The sequence below is a fragment of the Heloderma suspectum genome, chromosome 12 (genome assembly GCF_057233095.1).
Source record: "Heloderma suspectum isolate Gila_16-S chromosome 12, 16-S_ref, whole genome shotgun sequence".
Lineage (NCBI taxonomy): Eukaryota > Metazoa > Chordata > Lepidosauria > Squamata > Helodermatidae > Heloderma > Heloderma suspectum.
Window position 1 is genome coordinate 23258543 of NC_139469.1, and position 18451 is coordinate 23276993.

General features: G+C 53.9%; 1 protein-coding gene across 1 annotated transcript; it reads right to left on the reverse strand.

Moving 5' to 3' along the window:
* Window positions 1-3533: 3533 nt before the first annotated feature.
* Window positions 3534-17491, reverse strand: MCRIP2 (MAPK regulated corepressor interacting protein 2). The gene is made up of 5 exons (XM_084818747.1): window positions 17015-17491; window positions 16551-16665; window positions 9527-9654; window positions 6984-7085; window positions 3534-5279 (listed from the first exon to the last, which is right to left on the reverse strand). Exons 1-5 carry the CDS (start codon window positions 17067-17069, stop codon window positions 5209-5211), a joined length of 471 nt encoding a protein of 156 aa, XP_084674873.1. The 5' UTR covers window positions 17070-17491; the 3' UTR covers window positions 3534-5208.
* Between the last annotated feature and the right edge of the window lie 960 nt (window positions 17492-18451).

Below are 18451 nucleotides of genomic sequence, written 5' to 3' on the forward strand. Positions count from 1 at the left end.
TCACAGGGACGCAGCACTGGCACCTTTTATTAGCACTGACACTGACGTCATCTACTACCCCCCTTCAGAATACCTGTTCCCTCTGAGGATTTCCCCAGCGACAGTGTATTGTTCCCTGTTGTACTGCAAAGTATTTTGGGGAAGCTTGGTCTTGGACTGGCAATTGAGAGCCGTTCTTTACAAAAGACCTGCTCCTGCTGGAAGTGAAAACTGGTTGGTTGATACACATCAATGCAGCTGGTTGCATTTTTGGACTCACCTTGTGGATTAGGCCATGGGGACTGTCACGATGAACGCCTGCCCGTCAGAATTTCCCACTGTACCTCCACCTCCAGGACCCTGCTACCCACTCACACAAGCTCTAGATCAGTGGTTTTTAAACTTACTGAGATCCCTTGGAAACCTAGTAAGGCTTCTTCAGTGAGAATGTTGCTAATGGTAGGCAAGCTTCCTTGAAGGGCGCCTTGCCTGCCATCGCCAATATCCCTGTGCATTCACAGGGAACTTTGAGGTGGAGAGTTCCCCCTCTTTTCTTGAACTGGCTCTCCTCTTGCACCATTTACAACAGCCCGAGATGCAACAAGTTTTTTCCCTAGAGTGGAGGGCAGATGATAGAAAGCTCTACACCAGCTTAACTTCTGCAGGTCTGCGTTGCTGTGTGACAGACAGAAGAACCAGGGCAGAAAAAAATAAAAATGTGGCAGGGGGTGGGGGGAACATGACTCCATTTGGAAGTGTTCCAGGGTGCATACTCAATTACTATACAGGGCTGTGATTGGCTGAATTTGACTTTTTTTGCTTAGTTCCTCTTAGAATGGCCACAGGATCTTCTGCACTGTTCCAGAACTCCACAATAGGCAGCCAAAAGATTCCCCAAGGGTAGGAAGTGTGAAAACCACTGCACTAGATGTCCCCAGGGTTGTAATTTGTCATTGTTGAGTTTGTACTTCGGCTTACCCCACAATTTCCTCTTGCACAAGTCACTGCATTTTTGCACAGTGTGTGTGTGTGTGTGTGTGTGTGAGAGAGAGAGAGAATCCAGTCTGTGCTCTGAAATTTCTCAGGTCTGTTGTTGCACCCACCCGCAAGCATGACTATACTACCATGTTTTTGCCAAGAAGGCAAATAGAACTGGAGGACCAACTTTTGCTGCTCTTGATCATGTACTGCTAAATGGACCACTAATTAAGCTAAGAGAACCCTGTTCGCTACTGTGTCCTCCAGTGTATGTGCCCCCTTTATGATACTTTCCATGTTTCACTTTTATTTTTTTTGTTGGTTCTCTGTGTGCACACGTGTCTGCACATGAAAGTGGTTCTTTTTAAAGATTATGAGGATACAGGTACTTCTCAAAGGGGAGAGGTGCAGGGCTAGGCCATGTCTCAGATAAGCGCGCGTGTGTCCGTCCGCAATCGATGACTCCTATGTACTGCAGTAAGCTGTAGTGGTGACATTTCCCCCATCTCAAAAAATAAACTGGATTTTCAAAATGGGGACTTCAGGGATCTTTTATGTATTAAGCAGGCTGGAGGGCACTGTGCATATAAGCATTGTGGGTGGGGGTAGTGTCAGCATTGTATTTTGTTTCAGCCTTAAGTTTCTTGAAAAACATTAGCAGAAGAGTGGGAATCCCGAGTCCCAGAAGACAAATATGGTCCTCCTGGAGTCCCAGCTCCCCAGATAGCACGATCCCCTTCCCCCAACCACCAGTTGTTTGGTGGTTTCCAACTCTTCTGCAGTTTTTCCCCATTCTAAAAGGTTGAAATGCCTCTCCTAAAGCTTTGTTACTGACAATAAGAGCTTTAAGCTACAATATGCTGGTTTTTTTTTCTTCTTTTGCCCCACTCCCTTTGCTTCAGCCCCACCCACCACTGAAATGTGGCCCTCAAGAGCTTCTCCAAAACTGAATTTAGTCCTTGGGCTGAAAGAGGTTCCCAATCCCTGCACTAGATGGACATCTGCACTGGTGGTTAAGCTTCTTTTTTGCAGCTAAAATGATCTTTTGTCAGAATTCAGAAGTTGATAACACTGTCTTATCTGAAAATACTGAATTTCAAATAAGGAATATTTGAACAAGTTTGTGTCTTTTGGGGGGGCTGCGGGGAATGTGCCTAGGTGCTCATCCTCAGATTTTTTTGCCAGAACATCCCACTCCATCCAAGATGGTCAAGCAGCCTCAAACCATAGACAACTTTACCAAATCCTGATGTTGGTTTTGAAATGCAAAGGCTTCCAACGTGGAAGTCCAGGTCCTGCTTTCTGCCTCTTAGATTTGAATGCTGATGGAACAGTGAAACAGCTGCCTGGCTACTCAAAGACTGAGATAGCTTGCACTCTTGACCTGAATTGAAGGGTGGAGGGACACGTGGAATGTTTCAGGCAGCGTCTGCCTCTTCTAGCAATAGGCCTGGCTTTGCCAAGTGAACACAAATCTTTGCAAACCTTAAGGTTCTGGAGCAGCTGTCACTCAGCACTGCATGGAAGAGTCGAGGCCATCACCTCTTCTGGCCCAAACGCTGCTGTTTCCCAGGCAGTGGGGTGCGGTGGGGTGGGGGGAGAAGGGCTCGCATGCCAACACTCCGCTTTCCTAGAGCCCTGGCCATTGAAGGCTGCCAAGTTAAGGGAAGCTCAGCAACATGCAGACAAAGGAATTACAGTCTGAATTGAACCATGGTTTTGAAGAAGTTTTAGGGCCTAATAACTAAATAATTTAGGGCTTAATAATTTATAAAAATAAATTATTAAAATAAAATTTATATTAAATTAGAAAACTAATTTAGGGCCTAACCCTAATATTAAATTTTAAGGGTTGTTATATTTCTGGATGTAACCAGTGGCTGTATTTTAGTCAAACATGTTTCAGCTTTATGGACTGGTTCACTGTTTTGCAAATAACTGGTTGTCAATGCAATCAAATTGAACAGAACAGAACGGAATTAGCTCAGCTCCGGGATGATTGTATGGTGCTCTAAGCAGCAGCAATTAGCGGGGATGGGGGTGGGACGGAGATCTCACTCCATATAATCCCCTGCCTCTGTGTGGTTGTAAGGTAGTGCCTCAAAGCAGCCTTCCCCAACCTGGTGCCCTCCAGATGTTTTGGATTACAGCTCCCAGAATTCCTAACCATGCTGGCTAGGGCTGATGGGGGGTGGAAGTTCAAAACATCTGGAAGGCACCAGGTCGAGGAAGGCTGGGTTTGAGCAGAGCGATCTCGGCATCTCTCCCATGGGGCATGTCCTGCATGCTAAGAGTTGATCCACACACATGGAGAGTGGGAGAAGAATCTTGCGTGCGAACGCTGCGCTAGTTGAGAAAAACTCCCCCAAAGAGCATAGAAAAGGGAGGGTAGTCTTTTCACTTGCGTACTAGTTTCCTCTGTGTATGAAGGGTGTTTCTCCCCTCCCCTGCACCCATTCATGGGAGAGCAATTTCATCATGATATATCCTCCCCCGCCCCCGCTGCCCCATGTGGAATCTAAACAGTTAAAAAACTACCATGAGATACAGCTGCATGACATAGATCAAGACTGTGGGATGAGGCCTGAGGAGGTCAAATTCCATGTTAGGCATAATTAGGGAAGGAACTGAAAAGAAAACTTCTAATATCATGCTACCTTATACAAATCTATGGTGCAAACCACACTTGGGACTACTGTGTACAGTTCTGGTCACTGCACCTGGAAAAGGGTATTGTGGAGTTGGAAGAAGTGCAGAAAAGAGCAACTAAAATGATCAAGGGGCAGGAGCATCTCCCCTATGAGGGAAGGTTACAACAGCTGGGATTGTTTAGCTCAGAAAAATGGTGATTAAGTGGAGCCATGATAGAGGTGTACAAAATTATGCCTGGTGTGGAGGAGGTGGACAGGGAGACACCCCACCCCCCATACGAGAACCCAGCAGGGTCATCCCACGAAGCTGGTTGGTGGGAGATTCAGGGCAGATAAAAGGAAGGACGTCTTCACACAGCACACAGCTAAACTATGGACTTCGCTACCACAAGACATAGTGACGGCCACCAATTCGGATGGCTTTAAAACGGTATTGGACAAATTCAAGGGCTACTAGTCCTGATGGCTCTATGCTACCTGAAGTATCAGAGGCAGTTCGCTTATGTCCACCAGTTGCTGGGGAACATGGGCAGGAGGGTGCTGTTGCACTCATGTCCCGCTTCGAGTTATTTATTTATTTATTGCATTTATATCCCGCCTTTTTTCCTCTTGCCAGGAACCCAAGGCAGCTTACATGATCCTCCTCCTCTCCGTTTTATCCTCACAACAACAACCCTGTGAGGTGGGCTGGGCTGAGAGGCTGTGACTGGCCCAAAGTCACCCAGTGAGCTTCCATGGCCAAGTGGGGCCTAGAACCCGGATCTCCCGGCTCCCAGTCCGTCACTCTCACCACTACACTACACTGGCCCTCGCCACAGTTTCCTGTGGGCAACTGGTTGGCCATTGTGTGAACAGACTGTTGGACTAGATGCACCCTGGGTGTGATCCAGCAGGGCTCAGGTAGCTTTAGACCAGCTTTCCCCCACCCTTGAGATGATTTGGACAACAATTCCTATCTGCCTCGGCTAACAGCCTATGCTTGGGGATTATGGGGGTTGCAGTCCAACACAGCTGGAGGGCGCCACACCGGGGAAGGCTGCTCTGGAGTCTCTTGCCCTAAAGCAGCCATCTGCCACCCTAGTACCCTCCCGAAGTCCTAGTTTCCCCAGCAGCTCCCCTTTGCCCTTGATCCACTGGCCAACAGAAAGGCAGACGCTTGGCAATCTCTTTCGCAGGAGTGGCGTCCTTGTTCTATGCCCCGCAATAATTCCTCCCAAGGCAACAAACGTTTTCCCCCCCCGCTGGCAGCATTGGTGCTTTTATTGCGAACGCAGTCCTGGCCTTACAGGTCAGTGCCGGCTTTGTGTCAGCGCCAGCTCCAAGTGGGAGAAGGGCAGGGAGGCCAGCCCCTCCCCACTTTGCCACAGCACTTCCGGAACGCACAGTCCATAGGAATCTTCCCCGTGCAAATCCCGGCGCTTCAAAGGGGCCCGTGCCGGGCAGCAAGTCACTTTCCTTCCCGGCCCCAGAGCGGGTACGAGGGTGGGACTGCTGTGGTCCATTTTCTCCCTCTCCTCTTCTCTCTCCGCCCAGATGTGTGAACATTTTCTTACAGTAGCATTTCATTTTCTATTTTAAACTTTTCTATAAAATCTCCTCGCTAAGAGCCGTTCTCGATGTTGGCCAGGAACTGCTGTGCCCACCAATCTTCAAGGTCTATGGGCACAAAATCTGAAAGACAAAAGAGGTGTCAAAGACAGAACACGCAGAACAACCACCTATCTGTGAAACCTTAAGTGCTGGCTGAAAGGATGTACAGTGCAGGACATACAGTGCCAACTAAAAGGACATAGTGTGGGAGATACAGTGCACATTGAGAGGACGTACAGTGCAGGACATACAGTGCCAGAGGAAAGGACGTACAGTGCAGGACACACAGTGCCGGCTGAAAGGATGTACAGTGCAGGACATGCAGTGCCAGCGGAAAGGACATGCAGTGCAGGACATACAGTGTCAGCGGAAAGGACATGCAGTGCAGGACATACAGTGCCGGCTGAAAGGGCTCAGAGCCATTTCTGTGTGTAGCTGCCTCCAACCTGGTGCCCTCTGGATGTTTGGGACTACAACTCCCATAATCACTGACCACTGGCCATGGTAGCAGGAGCTTGTGGGAGCTGTACTCCCAAATATCTGGAGGGCACCAGGTTCAGCAAGGCTGAATGTGTATTTCAGTTTCATGCTGTCTGATTATCATCCTATACTTACATTGTTTGCATCCACATCTTAATATTGGTTTCATTCACAGTCTGCTTTTTTTCAGTGGTGCCTAAGGAAATCTACATGGAACTCCTAGGCCGTCTCCCATCCAGACCAGTGGCAGCTGGTGGCCAATCTGACTGGTGGGGTAGAGGGCAGGTCAGCAGAGGCAGAGCCAAGTGGGTCACTGGAGGGGGAGGCAGGGCACTGACACCCCCCCCCCTGCCTAGCACCATGCCTGGTCCAGACACTGAGCGGCCCCACACCAGCTTAGTTTTAGCCAGGCTGCTGCATCATGTACTTTCAGACCATGCCTCAACACTGCTGATATACAATGGTGCTCCTGCAGGTGTCTGTGTGTGGGATTATTGTATTTTTGGAGAGTTAATTTGCAACCGAGAGTGAGCTGTTGCTTTGCATCTTTCTTTCTTTTTAAAAGAAAAAAATGATTGGTGTGGTTTTAAATGCCTATGCTGCAAATTTTGGAAAGCCACAAGGTGAAGGACAGTTCACGCAATATCCTCATGGCTGACAACAACCCCCTTTTCTAATACGAGACTCATTCTCAAGAGTGGTGGTACTTAGGTAGCCAAAACGGCATCATCAGTGCACGAGAGGGAGGTAGCCGCAGGCTCAGAAAAACCCCAAGCTTTGCGGATCTTTGCACGCACACACAAATCTTAAATGGAAACACACACACCCCGCCCCCAAAGCTGGAAAAATACCTTCCAACAGCTCAGAGAGAACTGAGTTTGCTCAGTGCCCACAGAATGACTGACTGAGTGGGACGCTGGTGGCTCTGATGTCAGTGGGGCAGTGAATCTGCTCCCGAGTTCAGTCCGAACCAGTCAGAACTCTGCTCCGCACCTTGGATAGCTCCTTTAAAGTTCAGACTGGTTCTGGTTGTGTGTTCCAAGCAGCCTGCCACGCACCGCCTAAGACAGACTAGTGCCCTCAGGTGCACTGGAAAACGCTGTCCTGTGAGCAGCATCGAAGCAAGATCCAACTGCAGGTCCACCCTTGAGGGGGAATGGGGTGCTATTTTGTCCTTCACCACAGGCAGCAGAAGCTCTTGGGCCATCGCTGCATTTGAGGGGAGACCTTTGCCAGTATCTCCTGCTGTAATCTGTATGTTCGCTCCACGCACTCCCCGAAGGTGCACCACGTTAACTTACTAACCTTTCAGTGCAGGGCTGGGCGTTTTCTCTGTGTATTCCACTGGGCCAGAGGCACTGTCTCCTTGTCGGCTGTTATCCAGCTGCCGTTCTACCTGCTGCCAGGCTGGGGAGGGGGGGAATACGAGAGGACCGTGTAAGGTAGGAAAGGTCGCCAAGCCAGCAAAACCCTCACTGAGGACTCATTTTGTGACTGACACCACACGGGGCTACGGCCTCCTTTGCTGAATGAGGTTTTGGTGCCCTTAGCCCCCCCCCCCAATGAAGAATTGGGGGGGAGCAACAGCAGTTCAGTTTCCGCCTGCGTGTAGCCTCTGTGAAGAAACCAGTTTGTTCCTTTATTTCCATAAAATATTTACACCCTACATTTTCCTCCATCGAGACCCACCAGGCAACTGAGCAGCAACCTAAAAATGATGCCATTAAAGGCACCACAGAGAGGCCAATATTATTATCATTTAAACCAAAACCAAACCAACAGCAGCATACAGCTCAGTGGGAACTAGGCAAGGGCCAAGGGGCAAATCATTACGTGTTCTCCCAACTGCTTTCTGAAATAACAGGGTTTTCTCAACTTGCTGTCTGAACCTCATTCCCACCCTGGGGATTTAACTGAAGGGTGATATAAAGATACCTGTGGTTAATAAAAAATAAACTACCAGCAGCGCCTGCAACAAAACGTCGCAGCGTGCAGTCCTCCAAGTCAGGCTTCTAGATACATAGACAGACATGCCCTCTTCCGGTATATTCCATTTCATACCCCACCCCTTCTGGTTTTCCATCCCCCCACCCCACAGATACACAGCTGTTCTATGACTACGCAGCATGCTTAGTCGTCACTGGGCTGTTTTTGGTGGTTCTCTCTGCACACTCATGGTGGCGGGGGTGGGGTTCCTTCTGCAAATTTAGGGGCATGCTGCCCACCCCTCCACTACCTTCCTCTTTTATGTGGATGGTGCCGCTCTTGGCTCAATAAAGATCCACACTCGGAGAACTGAGTTCCCTATTCATATATTCCAGCCTTCCACAAAGTTCTGGACTACAATTCCCAGCATTCTCGAGCATTGGCCATGCTGGCTTGGGCTGATAGGAGTTGAAGCCCAAAACATCTGGAGGGCTCCAGGTTGATAGATTGGGTTATTAGTGTATAAGCAACCCTGGTGCCCTCCAGATGTCTTGGACTACAAGTCCCATAAGCCCTAAACAGAGCGGACAATGGACAGAATATGAGAGTCATAGTCCCAAACATCTGGAGGTCACCAAGTTGCCAGCCACTGGTATATAGGATTGCCAGGCAGGGTTCCCCTGAAGAGGCAGTTCGTTCCGTTGTCTAGGTGGCATTATCAAGGAGTCAACAACGCATGTCAGAAGCTGGAGGAATAGGGGGCAGAGCTCCCAAAGATGGTCTCGTTGGCCCATCCACATCTGTGCTGGATACGGGACAGAGCACTTGTGATCCAGTGTCCCATGCATGACGTGCTGGGAGAAGGAAGATGCTCTCTTTAAGAGGCACTAGTTTGCTGGCCAACGGCTTTGATGAGGACACAGCCCACAGAGAAATCCTGCCTACAGCTCTATGGGAGCCTTCCCTAACTCGGTGCCCCCCACTGGGTTGTACTACAATGCCCATCATCCCCCAAATCAGCTACACCTTCTGCGTCACAGGAGCTGCATTTGCTGGATTTCTTGTGATTTTGAGCAGCCGTCAGAAGCGCAGGAACCTCTGTCAACAAGGGAACTTGCGGCGGTTTGCAGTTTCCCCACTCCATGATGCAGTGGGGGGGGAATGAGTGTGCAGAATTTCTCTCTGTCATGCAACCGAGAGAGGGATGGCAGCCAAACACAGGCAGGCATCAGCATCGCTTTGTTCTCGGCATCTGCTTTACTTAAACAAACTTCTCCTTTGGAAAAGGAATAAGCACGGTTTTGTTTGTTTGATTTATTAGCCGCCCATCTGGCCAGCAACCTGGGCGCTTGAGGCGGCATAAAATACAACAAATTGACATAATCAACTGAACCAAACATTGCTCTAAAAAAATCCTAACCCACCCCAAATGCCCACCTGAACAGCCAGGTTTTCAAAGCCCGGCGGAAGCTCATCAAAGAGGGGGCACAGTAGAGGTCTTTAGGGAGGGACTTCCACGGAGTGGGGGCCACCACAGAAAAGGCCCTCTCCATAGTCCTCACTGGACTAGCTGACCTGGCTGATGGGACAGGCAGAAGGTCTTCCAGGGCCGATCTCGTTGAGCGGCATCCCTGGTGTTGCTGGAGGTGCTCCTTAAGATACAGCGGGCCAGAACAGTATAGGGTTTTAAAAGTATAGTATATACCTTTAAAGGTATAGTATATTAGTATAACTTGATTTTAAATGTTTTGATTCCTCTGTATTTTTATTCTTTTGCCGTATTTTCTTTTGCTGTACAATGCTTGGGAATCTTTTTTTGATATAGAATGGTTTATAAATTGCTTAAAAAACAACACTGAAAGAGCCTTTGGCTACATCAAACTGAAGACCTTGTTCCTGGGCTCCCCTGGTCACTCCCTTACCTTCATACACAAACCGCACATTTTCTTCATGAGCCACAGTGTAGCTTTCTTCTGTGGCTGAGGTGGGCTGGATCATGGGTGCGGGTCTTTTGCCATTTACCCTGTTGAACACGAGCTTTGGAGCTGAGCTGCCGAGAAAGAGGCAGAGAACCTTAGTTATTTATTCCTTTATTTATTATTATTATTATTATTATTATTAATTCCACCCTTGAGTCAAAGCAGGGCCTGCAAAAAACAACAACACCCCTAAGCAGATCCTGAGACAAGTTTGTGCCTCCCACAACAACTGTCTCAACATCACCCAAGGAAGGCTCAGATGTCTCCCTGAAGAATCTCTGCCTGCCATTTCAGGAACACATTGTCGTTTCGACTAATAGAGATGTCACAGGAGGCAAGGCTGGCCTATACCAAATGGTACCTCATACCAGGAGCATCTTCAGAGCACCCCCTCCCCACTACTTCAGCCTCCCCCAACCTGGGTCCCTCCAGATGTGTTGTACTCCAGTTCCCATCATCCCCATGTGGACGATGGGAGGTGTCGTCCAACACATCCACAGGGAGCCAGACTGGAGAAAGGCTGCACCATTTATTCAGCTTTTTGAATACCTCGGTAGTTTAACAAAAACAAATTTAATCACGCTGGTAGCCCATTTCACAACTTGGGACATACAAGTTGCGCGCACAATTTATCCTTGCCAGGATAAATTTCCACACTAGGATCCGCAAATCTGTATTTATTCGTGCCCTATTAATCGTTTGCACAATTTGTTTTGGCTGCTGAGCACAGAGTTGAGCAGATGGCCCACCCCTCTAAGCCCAGCACACATGCCCCACGGCCTGAGCCACTTTTTTGAGGGCCCTCCGGCAAGTCAACCCCAATGCCCCCCTCCCTCAGTGAGCCACTGTCCCCAGCTGCTCTTGCGCCTCATCTTCTTTCTCATCATGGCTACCACTTGCTTGCTTGATAGGCAGAGAGCCAGTGAATAAATAGGCCGCGGCATCTAATCCTTCTCTCTACCACCATTATCTGGGTCAGAGCGAGAGGCAGGTAAACAAGCAGGTTGCAGTGGCGAAAAGGAGCACGCCTTGCTGGGGTGTGGGCCCTCAACAGGTGCCCTGCCCTGGAGGCCGGCCCCACCCTGGGCATTCCCATTGGTTGCCTCTCCTTAAATCCAGCCAGCATGTGCACAGCATGGACTCCCACAGAATGCTCTCTCTGTGTTGTTGTTTATTTGAAGAACGTGCGACTCACCTTCTCATCCGTGCCCACAGCAAAGGCGCTATTATTGCCCCAAGGCAAGAACTGCACTATGTTACAGACCTTACAGCACAGTGTTTTATTGAGCAATAAAGCCATTCAGTTGGGCAACCGAAACGTGGTGCAGTATAAAACCCCCGGGCTGTGCCTTCCCACACAGTGGCCAGATAAACCTCGGTAAATCAGAGCGGCCAGTCTCAGCACCAAGCTTTTATTTCATGCAAATATCAGCTGCGGGAGCCCCAATCCAGATCAGGCTTGTGGCAGATAGCAAAGGGTTAAAGCCCCCCCCCGCCGCCGCCCATCCCCTCCCAGAACCCAGGGTCCCAATTTGGACTGGCAGGGAAGGCACCTTTGCCATTTCCTTTTTAAAAACCAATTTCTTTTTCCTACTTCATCGAGTTAGGCCAATGAAAATGCCAGTTTCATGCAAGGCAACTTGTTGATTGTAAAAGATGACGATGATAGCGGTCTTTGTGTGCAGGGATGTGTGTCACTGGATCCAGAATGGAACAGTGGGCCCCCTCCGAAGCTGCTAGTTCTCCACATCAGGAGCCCACAGGCGTGACCCCCACCCCTAGTCTGGCTGCACTCCCCCGTCACCGGCAATTCACGTGTCCCCAGGCCCAAGCCACACTCTCGCTCATATTTTAGTTGCAAGGGCAAACACCGATTTGGCCTCGTGCTCCTCCGAGGTCAGCAGAGCAAACGTGCGTACGTCAGAGGAGTTGCCAGCGCCAGAGGCGGGAGAGACACAGCACCGGGAAGAATGAGAATACAAGGCCTGACGACGGGGAGGGGAACAGACCTCGCTCGGAGTTTCTCAAGGCCAACTTAGGGATGCGTGAGAATTTCATCTCGAAAGCAATAAACAGTCCTGTGGCACCTTAAAGACTAAGGGCGCAATCCTATGCATGTTTAGACAGAAAAAAGTCCTACCGCTCCTAGCATACCCCAGCCAGGACATTTTCCTGTCTAAGCATGCATAGGATTGTGCCCTAACGAATTTATTCTAGGCAAAACCTTCGTGGGTAATAGTCCACTTCATTAGTTGCATGAAATATTATGGCGACTTTCAGATCTATATACAGTACTTATGGTTTGAGGGGGTTGGTGGGGAGAATTGTAAACAGCCAGGTCAGAATGAAATTAAATGCAAAAAACGTGACAATCACACTCGTAACACAAACACACCACCGCACTGCAAATGGCCACTGTTAACTTGACCTGATTGTTGTTATTCAAACGCTGTGTGCCCAAGAACACTTCCAGTGCAATCCTAGGCATGTCTTCTCAGAAGTAAGTCCTCTTGCGCTCAGTGGGACATATCCCCAGGGAAGTGTGAATGGATCACAGCCTTAATACAGATTTGATCTCCCACTCACTCTTTAACGGCCCTTTGTGCATTCCCAATTAGTGATAGTGCTTTCCCCAAAGTGCCAATTTCCCACCCCAGGCCTGTGGTTCCAATGTTTAGGTGCAGAGTGAAGATTCTAAACCATGTTAATGTAATTGCATCATCAGAACAATTAATCCAGAATAAAGAGGCATGCTCTTGTGTAGAACCTGGGGTCATCCCATGGAGGTGATTGGTGGGAGATTCAGGACAGCTAAAAGGAAGGACTTCTTCACGCAGCACATAGTTAAACTATGGAACTCGCTACCACAGGATGTAGCGATGGCCACCAATTTGGATGGATTTAAAAGGGGGTTGGACAAATTCCTGGAGGAAAAGGCTACTAGTCTTGATGGCTATGTGCTACCTCCAGAACCAGAGGCAGCGAGCCTATGTACACCAGTTGCTGGGGAACATGGGTAGGAGGGTGCTGTTGCACTCGTGTCCCGCTTGTGGGTTCCTGCTTGACCTGGCCCCTGTGTGAACAGAATGCTAGACTAGATGGACCCTTGGTCTGATCCAGCATGACTCTTATGTTCTTAATCCAGGGGGTCTGTATTAGATGGGCAAGAGAGGGGATTGGGCTGCGTAACCCACACCCTTGCACCCCGTTTCCTACCATACATGATTGCTCCCATCTCTAAGCTACCCATCTCTCGCATTGGTTCACAGGCTGCAGACTCTGAATAGTTACTATGAGGGCAAACTTGGCCGTGACTACTGAGCTGCAGTTGTTGAAGCCGGCGAGGGCCCCTCATCTCAGATGGCAAACGATGGGGCAAGCAAGGCTCCCCCCGCAACATTTGGAGAGGGGCTGTCGTTATATAATTAAAGAACACATAATCTCCTGCCCTGTTGTGGCAGCCAGGGCTGGGGTCAAGGGGAGGCATGGTCGGGCACCTGGCAAGGGCCCACACCCCAGCAGGGGCCCACTGACAAGAGCCCCCCGGAGTTGCTCCTCGTCTTCACCGCTGCAACCTGCTCGTTCATCTGCCTCTCGCTCCGGCCCAGACAATGGCAGTGGCGAGGAGGAGGAGCAGGAGACGCCGCTGCCGGCTTGCTCCTTGCCTGTCAAGCAAGCAAGCGGCAGCCATGATGAGACAGAGGCGGAGGAGACAGAGCAGCTGGGGACCAGGGCGGGGGGAGGGAGGGGGCCATTCCAGTCGTCTTGTCCAAGGCCCCTCAAGAACCTGGAGCCAGCACTGGCTGCTGCTCTCCGTTAACCGGACCTAGCGTGCTAGGTGTGCAGGCCCAAAGGCACCATTCCGTCGGTTTACCAAAAGAAAAGGGGAGGGAAGGGCGGTTGTCCTGTGCTCATGATGCTGCTATACTTACTATGAAATACGAGCACGGAGGCAGGCCCAGCGTCGAGGGTGGGCACGGCTGGGCATCTGCCGAGGGCCCACACCCCAGCAGGGGCCCACTGGCAAGAGCCCCCTGGAGTTGCTCCCCCCCCCATTGCCACCTGAGGAGGAGGAGCAGCGGATGTCACGGCCAACTCGCTCCCTGGCTCTCTGCCCATCAAGCATGCAAGCGGTCACAATGATGAGAAAGGGAATGAGGAGCAGCTGGCAGCAAGGGCAGTGAGAAGGCAGACCCCCCGAGGGAGGGGGGCATGGAGGGGGTCTTGAATCATAGCATAGCAGGGTTGGAAGGGGCCTACAAGGCAATGCAGGAATCCAGGTCAGAGCATCCCTGGCAGATGGCTGTCCGGCCTCATCCTGAAGGCCTCCAGTGTGGGAGAGCCCGCCGCCTCCGTAGGGAATTGGGTCCATTGCCATATCGCTCTATCAGTCAGGAAGTTTTTCCTGATGTTCAGGTGTTTCCGACAACTTGAGCCCATGATTCCATGTCCTGCACCCTGGGATGATCGAGAAGAGATCCTGGCCTTCCTCTGGGCCAAGAGCCCAGACCCCAGCAGGGGCCCACTGGCAAGAGGCCCCTGGAGTCGGTCCTCCTCTTCACCCTTGCAACCTGCTTGTTCGCACGCCTCTAGCTCAGGCTCAGACAAGCAGGCAAGTGGTGACCATGATGAGGAAGAGGATGAGGAGCAACAGCAGCTGGGGACAATGGCGGTGAGAAGGAATTATTATTCTCCTATTTAGACAAATTCACACAACCATAATGTGGGGGGGGGCAGGTCTGGAATGTGCACCTGTGCAGACTACAGCCAACACTGACAGAATCATACAATACACCCCGTCTCAGGGCCGGCCCTACCATTAGTCAGAGTGAGGAGGGCACCTTGGGCGGCAGGTGATGGGGGAGGCAGACAGGACAGCAGCAGCAGTTCCCTTCTGCTGGAGGTCAGAGGTGTGTATTCCACGCAGCCTGGCCTGCTCCCCTCATGTTTGGATGCTGCCCTATCACCAGTGTCGAAATACAATTCAACTGCCAGTCTGGTCAGCTTCTGTAGATGGAATGGGGAGGTAGGTGCCATTTTCTCTTTCACCACGTCTTGGGCCGGCCCTGCCCTGCCTTGCCACACCACTGTCAGAGGTCGATTAGAGAATGGTATAGTAAACATGAGCATCATGGACCAGGGGAACTGCTGGAATTCTGCAACAGGAATGTAGCATTTTGCGTTGAAGTTAAGAGGGGGGCAGGAAAGATAATAAAAGGTGGGCCTGGGCAGGAGGAGAAGGCAAGGGAGAGGTTTTCTAAAGTGATGCACGGTCCGGAGAAAGTGGATAAGCACGTTTTCCTCCCTCTCTCATACATTCTGGAACTTGGAGTCATTTAATGAAACGGATTGGCAAGAGATTCGTGACTGCTCTCGAAAGCGCTTCTTCACACAATTCGGTCACGGAACTCACTGCCACTGGATGCTCGGACAGCCAATAGCTCGGACAGCTTTGTAAGGGGGCACCAGGGGATTTTTGTCTCAACAGCCTTGAGCTGCAATCACTAAATAGAACCTGCCAGGGATGCTCTGACTTGGATTCCTGCACTGAGCAGGGGGTTGGACTCAATGGTCTTATAGGCCCCTTCCAATTCTACGATTCTATAACCTCTGGGTCTACCTTCTCTGGTGACCTCAGGATGGGACTACAACTCCCAGCATCCCTATTGGCTGGGGAAGATGGGGGTTGCAGTCCCTCACTTCTTGGGATCCCAGGTTGGGGAAGGCAGACCTAGGCTCAGAGGCTGGTGACAGGGGTAGGAGGCAATGGCGGCTGAGTATTACCACCTTTATATCCCGCTTGGGGGCTTCCCGGAAGTACCTGGTTGGGCACCCTGTGAAACACAGTGCCGGGTAAGACGGACCCTTGGACTGAGAAAAGTAGAGGTCAGGTGCTTACACTGTACATTTCAACAGTGTGGCGGGGGAGGGGACGGCGCCAATAGGGAAGGAATACGCGAGCGATCCTTGGAATGGGGGCCTGCAGAACTCCCAGCATGGCTGGGCATGCAGGGAGTTGTAGGCCAGCACGTCCGGAGGGCACCGGGTGGGCGAAGGCTCTGCAACAATACGCGCCGTCGTGCGGCCCGATGCCAGAGCGGGCGGGGCTCCTCCTCTTTCCACAGCCGCGTGGAAGGGGGCGTTTCGGCAGGCCGGGCTTGCCCGACGAGCGGCGCGCCTTCTCCCCGCCCGGAGAGGGGCAGGGGCCGCCCCGTCCCTCCGGCCGCCCCAGCCGCCGGCCGGCAGCCTGGGGGCGGGTAGGCGGGCTCCGCCCCCTCGCCAGGGGGTGTGTCCCCGGCCGGGCTCTCCAGGGCAAAGGGGACGCCGGGGACGCGGGCGGGCGGGCGGGGGGCAAGCTGGGAGCGCGGCGCCCCTCCCCAGCCGAGTCCCCGCCGCCGCCCCAGTGGAGAGGGAGACCCCAACCGCGCGTACCGCGGCGCGTCTCGGCCGGCCTCCCTGCAGCCAGCAGGGCCCCCCGCGGCACGCGCCTCCTCCCCCTCCCCCCCAGAAGGGCAGCCCGCCCCACCCCTCCCCTCCCCTCCTCCTCCCCCTCGGAGCCATGTGGCAACAAGGACAGCCCCGGCAACCTTTCCACAAGGTCATCTCCGCTGCCCTTTCCCCCACCGCTCCTCGCTCTCGGCTCCATGGCGCGGGGCGGGTGGGGCGCTGCCTGCAACGATGCCCCTCCTCAAGCGAGCCAGCCCGGCCGGGGTCGGAGCGTCCCGCCGCCCCGCGGCCGCCGCCCCCCCCCCCCGCGGCGGAGCTGTCACTGGGAGGGCCCAGAAAGGCGCGCTGCAGCGGAGCGCCGCGCAGACACGCGGCGCGCAAGGTCACCCCGCCGCGGACGCGACCGCCCTCTCCCGCCGCCTCGCCCGGCCCCGGGCTGCGCCCCCTGAGCCCCGAGACGTGCCCCGCGCCCTACCCCGGCTGGCGGGGGGCGGGGGAGCGGCGGGCCGCCTTCGCTCACCTGGAGAGGGGCCACGCGCTGGGCTGCTGCCGCTGCTGCTGCGGGGGGTGCTGCCGCTGCTGCTGCCGCCGGCCTTTCAGGTCCGCCAGTTTGCTCTCCACCTGCTGCGTGGGACCTGCGCGGGCGGGGCGGGGGAAGCGAGGCGGCCACCTCAGATCGGGCAAGCCGAGCCACCGGCCTCAGCTTCGCAACCTCCCTCCCCCCCCCCCCACGATCGGAGCGCGCAGCGGGAGTCAACCGGGGCTTCACGTTGAGTCACAAGAAGGCATGCGGTGGCCACGGGATCCCGCGCGGGCACGGTCCGGAGGGAGAGGGAGGATTCGGGAAGGCCACGGAGGGTGAGGCGAGGGGCCCCGCGCTGCTGCCGCCGCGCCTCCCCCATTCTCGGGGGGGGGCGCGAAGGCGAGGAAGCGCCGCGCACATGACCGATTCCACCGCGCGCCCTCCCTCGGCCCGGCCTTTACCTGTCCTCCTCTGCGTGGCGAGCTTGCTCGGGCCCCTGGCGATGGTGTACATCATGTGCCCCGGCGCCGCCGCGGCCGGGCAGCCCCAAGAGCCGGACGCAGGAACGGGGCCCGGCTCGCGCGCGCGCCGAGGAGGGAGCCCTGCGCCGAGGAGGGCCCCGGGGCGCGACGCGGCGCGCGCTGGGAGCGCTAGCCGAGCTCCGCAGCCTTCCCCGCCGCCCCGCTGGGACTGGGCCGCCGCCGCCGCCGCCTGGCCGGCCCAGGTCCCTCCCGCTCTTCCCAGGAGGAGCCGCCGCCGCCGCCTGTTGCAAAGGCCGAGTCCCCTCTCGCTCGCGCGCCGCCGCTGCGCGCCGGGCTTCGACTCCTCGGCGAGGGGAGCCCGAGTGCCGGCGGCGGCGCCAGGCCTCCCACGCGCCCCCCGCGCCTCTTAAAGGCGCAGCGGCGCGCTGGCTCGGCTCGGCTCGGCCGCGGGGCGGGGCGGGGCGGGGCGGGTCAAGGGCTGGGCCAGGACCGGGGCGGGCAGGGCCGGGGAGGGCCGGTGGCTCCGATGTCGGCGGGCCGTGGGTCCGCGCCGGGTTCGCCGCCAGAGCTCAAAGGGCGCTCCCCGAGGCGCCGAGCCCTGCCCCCCAAACGGGCGCAGCACCTTGGAGAGCCCCTCTAGAGTGCTGGCTGAGAGCCGGAGCGGATCCCCGGCCCCGCTGACACCGGAGCCACCAAAAGGCGCGCGGGTTTCCGTCTCGCGTCGCGCGGCCACCACGGCGCGGAAGGCCCGATCCACGCCGACGCGCGTGTGCGCGGTGGCAGATCGCGGGGTTCTCTCTGCACGCCGGCGGCGATCCTCGGGTCCTAAGAGCCGCCCGGGCTGCAGCGCCGCTTTCCAGGAACAGAGCAAGCTGCCTCAGCTCGACTCAGACCATTGGTCCGGCAGGATTCCGGTCCAGTGTTGTCGATACAGCCTGGTAGCGGCTTTTCGGCGCTTCAGGCAGGAGTTTTAGCTGGCCTGCCTGAAAGTGCCGGGAATCGAGAGCTATATGGCCCTACCGAGTAGCCGAACAGGTCGGGGGTAATATCTTGAATGTTCCTTTATGTAAAACACACACATACTGCACGGGGAAAACGAGCGCATCAGGGACATTGGCACCTCTAGACCATCACCCCGCTTACTAGATTTCTACTTGCAGGGAGGGGTTCCTTTTTTAAAAAAATGTAACAGACCTTCAAAAATGATACCCTTCTTGTCCAGCATGGAGTAGTACCGTCCCATTCTGCCACCTCATTCTGCTCCATGTGTAGACCTGCAGCAGTTATTAGACTTGATGAGTCGGGGCAGAATGGGTGAACCAACTGTATAAACCAGGAGGCCACATCAACTTGAACAGCCTTGCCCCAACCTGGAGCCCTCCAGATGTTTTGGACTCCCAGAATTCCTGACCACTG

What these genes read in the sequence shown, in the direction of transcription:
- MCRIP2 (XM_084818747.1), bottom strand. Translation starts at nt 17,069, where the DNA reads ATGATGTACACCATCGCCAGGGGCCCGAGCAAGCTCGCCACGCAGAGG. An exon ending in CGCCACGCAGAGGAGGACAG is followed by an intron (nt 16,666 to 17,014) that starts GTAAAGGCCGGG and finishes CCGCCCGCGCAG; the next exon opens with GTCCCACGCAGCAGGTGGAG. An exon ending in TGTGCGGTTTGTGTATGAAG is followed by an intron (nt 7,086 to 9,526) that starts GTAAGGGAGTGA and finishes CCCCCTCCCCAG; the next exon opens with CCTGGCAGCAGGTAGAACGG.